Source organism: Wasmannia auropunctata, unplaced genomic scaffold (assembly GCF_000956235.1).
Source record: "Wasmannia auropunctata unplaced genomic scaffold, wasmannia.A_1.0 LD336099.1, whole genome shotgun sequence".
NCBI classification, from domain to species: domain Eukaryota; kingdom Metazoa; phylum Arthropoda; class Insecta; order Hymenoptera; family Formicidae; genus Wasmannia; species Wasmannia auropunctata.
In genome coordinates, this window is record NW_012026791.1 from 1318433 (window position 1) to 1326958 (window position 8526).

An 8526-nucleotide genomic window follows, 5' to 3' on the forward strand; every position below is an offset into this window, starting at 1 on the left:
ATATATATATATATATATATATATATGACGGCTACGAAAGCGCGCGTATACAGCCGCGCGGCGCAATTACACGTTCGCTCGCGCGCCGCTAACTTTTCGCCGCCCCGAACTTTAATGTACCTACGTCGAAACGAAGATGCGGGATGCCGCGTGAAATGAAATCTACAGTGCGGGCGGCAGGTCGTGCGGAGGGGAGGGTATATATATACGCGGGTCGCCTATACACGGTCCCCACGTAATCCCGGCAACGTAATGCAACCGGCTGGTGCCGTGGCGCGCGGCGTACAACCTGATTATGTCCATTTGTTGCCCACTCGAACCCCCCGGGCGATATCGCGGAACTTAATCCACCTGAGTTAGTTGCGCGTGCTCGTTCCTCGTGGGATCGTCTAAGATTTATCTTCTTGTGAAATATTTTCTCCCGGCTTTCCAACACTGCGCCAACCGGGAGACTCTCACAGGCTCTCCTCCACGACGCGCGCGCGCGCGCGACAGAGAGGATGCACGCTCGCCTTTCTCGGCACGCTCGTGCCTCGCTCGCCGTCTCGCTTCCTCCGGCTAACGTTCCGACGCCGCGCCGTTTCCGTTTTATACGTGTGCGGCATTCCCGCGGGTACACGGCCCCGGATAGCTGCGACTGATAAACCGACGTATAAATATCCCCGACAACTTTGCATCCCGGCCGTCTCGCGACGCGTTACACACAGAGGAGAGGGGAAGGAGGTTGATAATAAAGATTCGCGTCCATCGGAAATTCGCGATTTTCCGACTGGCCGCGCGCGTCCATTTTCACGCGCGAGCGACTTAATTGGCTGGAACTGAGAGCTAATCGGTCGTTCGTAATGAAAAGGGTCCCCATTAGCGAACGAAGACGTTCGCATCATTTTTACGATGAATCAAGTGAGAATTTCGATGTCGTTGAGAGATCAACGCGAGTCTGCGCGTCCCGAGAGTGCCGCATTTATATAGAAAGAGCACATCTTCATCCATATAAAATCTTCTAATTGCGCCATTTAATTTGGAACGAAAATTCAATATAAATCGCAAGAGTCAATTATATACCTTTAACTTTTAGCTTTAGGAGATTGTACTTTAGCTAATTAGCACGAGTAAAAGATAGCCTTGTTGTCTCGTGCAATTTGCAGAACTTAAGATATGACGACTACTATTGAACACGCATCTTCATTTGGTAAAAGAAAGAACGAACAAGTGGAGGATAAGCGTGTAACGTAATACCATTAGGCAGTGACATTTGCGACGAGCTTCGCGCGGGGCGTCTTAAAGTGCAAGTGGTAACGCGTTTACTTAGTCAGACACGACTCTCCACTTTAGCCGGGATTAACGTCTGATAATAAAATGGAGTACAGTGGGATTAATTCGATTTCGCGGATGTTTCGCTTAATACACGGCCGACTGTCATTATCAGTTTCTCTGCCGGGTGTTAGTCTTTCCTCCGTAAGACCCGGGGCACGAAGTAGAAAGTTACTTAATCTTCTTACTACGCTTACCCTCGCGTCCGACGCCGCCTTAAACTTCGACTACCAGCATTTCAATGTATACGTATATTCACGAAACGCTAAGCTGTCGCTAAACCGTATCACAGGCGTTCGCGTCTTGCACGACGCGTTTGCTCGCAAGAATACAAATTCTACAGTCCATTAAGATTTTTGAGATATATATTTTATAAGATACATATTACTTGAGTTTTAAAAATTAAAGATATTACCACTTCTTGTGTTTTATTTTGTAAAAGTAGTTGTATACACGGAAAGAAAAACAATTTTGCTGAATCCAGATCTAAAAATAATTTTTGTTCAATAATCAAAATAATTTTGTGCGAAAGTCAAAACGATTGCTGGAATATCAAAACGTTTTATAGCAATGCTTATCAGTTTTAACATTCTAACAAATTATTTTGATGATTCAACAAAATATTATTTTCAGATCTGTTTTTTCAGCAAAATTTTTAGACCTTTCAACAAAATCGTTCTTTTCATGTATAACGTCTAATTTTGAGGTAAAAATATATATGTTTCGGTTTCATTAAGATCTTATTTTGCAGCGAATAAATTATATAAATCTGCACGAAGATAATTTAAAAAAATGATAAAACAATGATAACAAAAACATGTTTTTAATATAAAGCATTATAAATGTTTAGCAATTGCAGGTAAATTATTTGGTCTTTAATTCCGAAATATCATTAAAATAATATTTTTATATATTGCGATTATATAATACTTTATATAATATTCAGTATATTTTTCGAAAGAGCGAATAGAAATTACACGTGATCAAGAAATTAAATGTTATAGACTCTTTCAACTGTCAAAGAACTAAAAGCACAAAAGCAGTAGTAGAACTCTGTGCAGAGTCAGGCCATTTAGAGTCAGAGTGGTTCCCATTTGCTCTTGCAGTTAGAACTTTCCTGGCTCCGGTATACAATGCGTTATGTAAGGACGTCTGAAAACAGTACCGTATAGAAATAACAGTAAAAATATCCCTCGACGAAAGTTACTGCGTAACGATTTACATTTAAATAGAGACAGTCGCAGAGTAGTTATATATTTCAATTTTAAAAATATCAAATATCGCGCTCAAGCAAAAGACGTGTTAATATAGCGAATAAACGGTTCACGCGGAGCGCGTTGAAGCTTTTCAATTGTTGAACAGTGCTAACTTCCGTCAAACCCGCGACGAGTATTCTCGCTCACAGCGCGTGCTATCGTATACGGATTTGTAAAACATTCTGTCCTCTCCACTCTTCCTCTTCGCCTTTTCTGCTCTTTCCATTTTTCCTCTCTTTTACCGCATTTTATGCGCCTCCCTCCCATCGAGTGTACAGCGCTCCGGATCTGAATATCTCGCTTCTTTAAAGGGGTCTTATCGCGCGGCGCGAACGCGGCCACGGTTGTGCCGTGGCGCACGACGTCGAATGTACGCCGTCTCGGCGGTACATATATAATACCTTATAACGTATACGGTATATCTGACAGAGCTTGTTCGCGAGCGTGATATCGAATTGCGTAGTCATACGTGAAGGCAGACGGATGACGCATCCGATCGCCCGAGGAAATTCAGATCCTTATGTATCACGAGATTTTTCGGGTTGGGGGCGACAGGGAGGGGGGGGGGGAAGAGTGCCGAAGAAGGATGGCAGGCGCGACTATACGTGCGAGTGCCCAAGAGGAATTTTCAGATCATGATCCACTGAGAAAGGAGATGTGCGTCGAGGCAACGGTGGAGGGGTGGGGAGGTAGCTGGCATCGACGGATCCGTATTATAAATCCGTCCGCGGAATCCCCGTGGTTATTTCGCGGTAGATATTCCCCGAGATACGATTTCGCCGTATATGCACCGATAATAATCGTCGTATTAGATCTCAATCCTACCACGCCGATACCTATCGTGCAGCGTCGACGTGCGCGCTCTCGTGACAGACATTTCGCTCTCCGCGTTCCCTCCTTTTAATCTTTAAATTTCTCAATCCCAATACGAATTACATATAAATGTACAGTCGCGCTGCGACGATAAGATCGATAGAAAGGGAGAGAGAGAGAGAGAGAGAGAGAGAGAGAGAGAGAGAAAGAGAGAGAGATTAACATTACGAGCGTAAATATCGTAAAATGCATTCCGGAAAGATCACGTAATAACTCTATCTATACTATTGTCGGAAGCTCTCGACAATAATTCCGTACCTGCGCGACTCGCGTGCCGTCGAAAACGAGAAGTTCACTATACGGAGGCAGAATAATTTCTGCCTCCTGAAGTTTCCATGGAAATGAATTCCGTGCAACTGCGATACTTCGCGTAAAGAAGACGCGACCGTGGTCAATGTCCCCCAACTTATAACGAAGGGCTGCACGTGCCGTAGTTCGCGATCGGTCGATTCATCGAGGGCAGGGCGCAGGCGGAGGGAAACTTTGCCGGCGGCACGGTACAGCTTTTTCATAATTGATCGTCCAATCGATACACTCCGCTATTCTGCTTTCAGGACTCGATGCCGAGTTGTACTATGTGCGGGAGGGGGTGGTCAACACGTACGCGATGAATTTCGTCGTGCCTGTGCCGGCGAGCATAGCGGACCTAGAATTTTCATGGCAGAGCCTCATAGGATACCCGGTACGTATATAATATGTATGTGTATATCTAGGTGAAGACGTTTCCAATGCAATCAGGTATTCAAGCCTACGGAGATACAATTTCAATACCGATTTCAATACCGTTATTTGTCTTGCTTCGATATTTGCTTGAAGCAAAAGCTTTGGCCTTTTTAACGTACAACATATATATATATGTCTACGTCGTATTTACAAACTATTTACAAACGCGTAGTAAGGAGAACATTCTCCGCAAAAGATTTCTTTCGTCATCCAGGCGGAATATTTCACTTTTGCATCTTCGGTTCACGAAAGAAATCACGAATTCGTACATCCGTTTACTGTCGCCGAGGGATGTTAAAGTAGAGGAGGGGAGGGGATCTCCTCCCGTGTGTTCGAGCAAAACGTTTCCGCCGGCCATTAACGAGACGCAACAATGCGGAACAAAGTAAACACGTGACCCCGGCTGGAATGGTAACACACGGTATCCTCGTTTACGTTCCACTGCGGGATGGTGGCCCGTCACGGTGGTTTACCGGGGGTGTTCGCCGAGGGTTAAGAGGGGCTCGGGCACGGCTCGTGAGGGGCGAGGCACGACGGTGTGCAGGGCTGTATCAATACTCTATCAATATGAAATACAAACAGATGGCCTGGGCGTGAAAGGGACGGAGCGAGCCGGTGCACACCGTGCGGTTCGGGTTTTGCGCTCCCTTCGGTCACCAAGGAAACCGAACGCGCCCTCGAAAGCCCCTCGCGACGTGGTAGAAACGCGGGAAAAACGTGAAAAGTCGCGGCTCTCCCTCGGATCGGATATGTTAAACGACAAGGAAATCTCCGTTCTACAACTAACCGTTGTTCCATCTGATTGAACGTGACTGTCATACCGAATTCTGTCGATTAGGTTCAATTTGTATATTATCATATCATCCTTTTTTTCCGCCATACCTTTTGCATAATTAATTGTTAAAGACGATATGGATTCTTATCACTTTTGCAGTGATTTAATAAAAAAATACTGAATAATAAGTATATCACGTGAGGCAATAAGTGCTTTAAAAATTTTTAGTATTAGCGTTTTACTTTTATATTTAATTTCTGTATTTTTTTGTATGTTAATCTCATAACAATTCTATTAATTCACTTGGTGCTGATATATGTAACATTTTTGGAGAAACTACTATTTGTATTATATCAGCACCAAGTGAATTAATAGAATTGTTATAAGATTAGCATACAAAAAAACAGAAATTAAATATAGAAGTAAAACGGCCACACCAACTATGGCTCGCGATTATTTGGTCGCAAAGTTACTTTAAAATGACGCCGACGAACTCTTTTCTTGTCGCCATCCGTACGTGTTGATGGAACCCGTATCGCAAATTCATTGAATCCGGGGATTTTCAGAACGAGCGTCCGTAAAAGGCCCGATATGTTCACGCTACGAATCCCGGTGCGTTGTTGGAACGCGTCGCGATCGTTGCAGGAGAAGACGTCCATCCACTTCGTTCGTAGATGTATAACATACGTCTGGCACCATTACGGTGGACGCTTTATTGCGAGAATACCGCACGGCGACCCATCTTATCCCCGTAAGGGAGTGTGTGTGTGTGTGTGTGTGTTCACCAGCCCTCCACTTTCACCCGTTATCTCGTGGACCTATCCGTAGGTTCGTTAACCGCGAAATCGCACCATTTCCGTGATCACGGAGCCGTCGTTTCGCCTTATCTCCTGCTCACTTTCGACACGACGGAAGAGTTTTGCTGCTGGAAACGGCCGGAGACGATGAAAGAATGGAAGGACGGCGTGCGTAACGGGACGAGAACCAGCACGAAAATTGGTCACTTAATTTCGCGCAGATAGCTACCCGTTAAAGAGTTTGTGCGAACGTTTCATTAATTTTCAATTGCTTGAATGTGGTATATAAATGTTAAACTATTAATTGAATAGAAGCGCGTCGAAGTATTCTAAATTAAAATTTATCTTGAGAAAAATAGAATTTCTTTATTGCAGATATATTAAATATTCTATATCTTTATCAATTTTTTTTCCGATTTCTTGGAACTTTTAACAAATTTTTCGAACTAGATTTTTTTTTCGTTTGCATTATATCTTGAGAACATTATATCTCGAAGAAGAAAGTCTATAAAGAGATTTATCGATAAACCCTCGGACATATAGGTGATGCAAGTTGCACGTGCTTTCGCGAGGCTCTGATATATGCTGGAAATTTCTTGCTGTCCGCTAAAAGCATAGTAAATGCCGTCCAAACACATTTATGCGCGTTGAGATATGATGCCTCGTGGCACATTCAGCGGCGACTCGATTAAACGGTACAGTGTTATCCGGTTTTATCGGTCCATCGTCGTCGGAAACAAAAACTTTTCCTTTACCAGGGGAACGCTACATATATCCGTCGTGATTCTGACTCACCCAGAATACCGCTCGGTTCTCGCATATCTGCATCCGGTGATCGAATGAGATCTCTCGTAGGATATCGCGATGTGCGTTCCAACTAATCCGCTCATCTGGACCGACGAGTTCGATCGATGAGTCACGACACTTTGTTATCCGCGTTATCCGACGGTTTCATCTATCGAGTGGTTCTCCCCGCGAACGAAATCGATCGCGCATCGCGACCTCGGCACTCTCCGCTCGCGCATAATTCCTCTGGTATACCGGTCGCGAAATGTTGACGGAATCGCTCGTCCGTCGGGCGGCTCATTGTTGACGAGCACGAACAGGAAGGAAACGCTATTTTTCACTTTTAACATGTTTCATCGGCAAGATTGCCCTCGGAAGACGTCACGCCGCGCGGCAGTGAAAAATGGTACGAAGGTGAGGACATCGAGGAGAGCAAAAAAAAAAGAGATCGCAAAGCAACATCGGAGGCGGAAGGCAACCTCGAGCGATAACACCCTCGATTAGGTTCTCGATTCGCGCTACGTCGAATCCGAGTATTATGCGTTTATTTCTTCCCCGTCCGTCCTTCCTTCCTTTCCGACTGTTTCTCGAGACCCCCGTCGCCTGCAGCGAAACGGGAGTTATTGGTCGTTCTGAGGCAAGGATATAGACTGAAATGAAGTTTCCCATCGGCGAGGGGTGGCGTCACGCCGAATCGGGGATGATTTGTGAATCATCCACTTGTTAGGCGAAAGTTCCGCGCTACTTTCTTTTTTTCTCCCTCGAGTTGAGATCGGGGTATGGCGATAGGGCCGTGGAGGGATGTCGCAGGCTGGTACACGGCACTGCCCTTTCCTGCTCTCTGTCTCTTTCTCTCTCTCTCTCTCTCTCTCTCTCTGACTCTCTCGGCTCGCTTTCAGACACTCCTCGCTCCTTTCTTCCTCTCTCTTGTTCTCTCTTCTTCTCCAGAACCTTTGATTTTTTTTTTTTTTTTTTTCATATATCTCGTGTTACTTTCTTTCCCATTTTTATCTCGCTTATACGTTTTCCTCCATCCGCCGTGTTTTCCTATACGTATCGTATTTTTCCTTTCCTTTGTTTCTTCCGCCACTCATTTTTCCTTCCTCATGCTTCCTCCCGCACCCTCGTCCCAGCTCGCTCCGAGATCGGGTTGGGAGCTAGGGGTGGATATAGGGTCGATCTGCGATCTCCCCAGGGCGACAATTACTTGTAATACCGTCGGTCTCTCGGGACCGATGGGAACTCGATGGGGCGTACTCTCCGTAAGAAAAAAGGATATTACTGTAACTTACCTCGAGTCCGAGGCGCCGCTCCCTTCACGAAGGGTACGATCTGTCGCCCTTGTCTTATCGTGGTTGACGTGTCTGATGATCTGTCAGGGAACTCTCTTCAATTAGACGTGCACATGTCGTGTCTATCATGCGGCACATTTATATAACTAAAATGCAACATATGGTTTTACGTTTAACAAAAAAATTATGGTAAAAGTTGTATCCTCATTAAATAAACAATTATTAATTGATGATTTATCGTATATAATATACTTAAAACTTTAACGTAATTTATTTTATTTAATAAAAGTAAAATCTTAAAAAATTACATATCTAAATTGCTACTAACAACAGAAATTTACTCGAAGTTTATTTGAAATTGTGGTTGTTCTCGCTCTGATCCAAATCAACTGACGTTGACATGGAAACTGAATCTGTATCGCCATAAACTTTCGATCCCTAATACGGAATAGCATTGCAATTAAGCTGTTGCTTATATTCTCGCGAAAATCAGATCAATCCAATATTCGTCCGGGGAACATATCCCTTAACTACTAAATACCAATTTTGCGATACACTCGGCCGGCGTTCGCTTTGTCGAATGACGCGTCCACACACCACGTACATACCATCGAATTCCGGCCACTTCCGTTAATTAATGAAATCCGTGCCGCGGCTCATTCATCACCGGCGATCGTACGCGTCCGCATCGGAACAGACACGGGGGGGGGGGG

General features: G+C 44.6%; 1 protein-coding gene across 3 annotated transcripts in view; it reads left to right on the forward strand.

Annotated features, from left to right (window-relative positions):
• LOC105462437 (tyrosine-protein kinase Drl) overlaps positions 1-8526 on the forward strand; it is an 80988-nt gene that overhangs the window by 27166 nt on the left and 45296 nt on the right. For 2 of the 3 annotated variants that reach the window (XM_011709030.1, XM_011709028.1), the window contains exon 2: positions 3995-4122. The exons of the other annotated variant lie outside the window; for it this stretch is intronic. In XM_011709030.1, the coding sequence (XP_011707332.1) occupies positions 4048-4122 (75 nt within the window). In that variant the 5' untranslated portion in view covers positions 3995-4047. The remainder of the gene's footprint in view (positions 1-3994; positions 4123-8526) is intronic. 3 annotated transcript variants of the gene reach the window in all.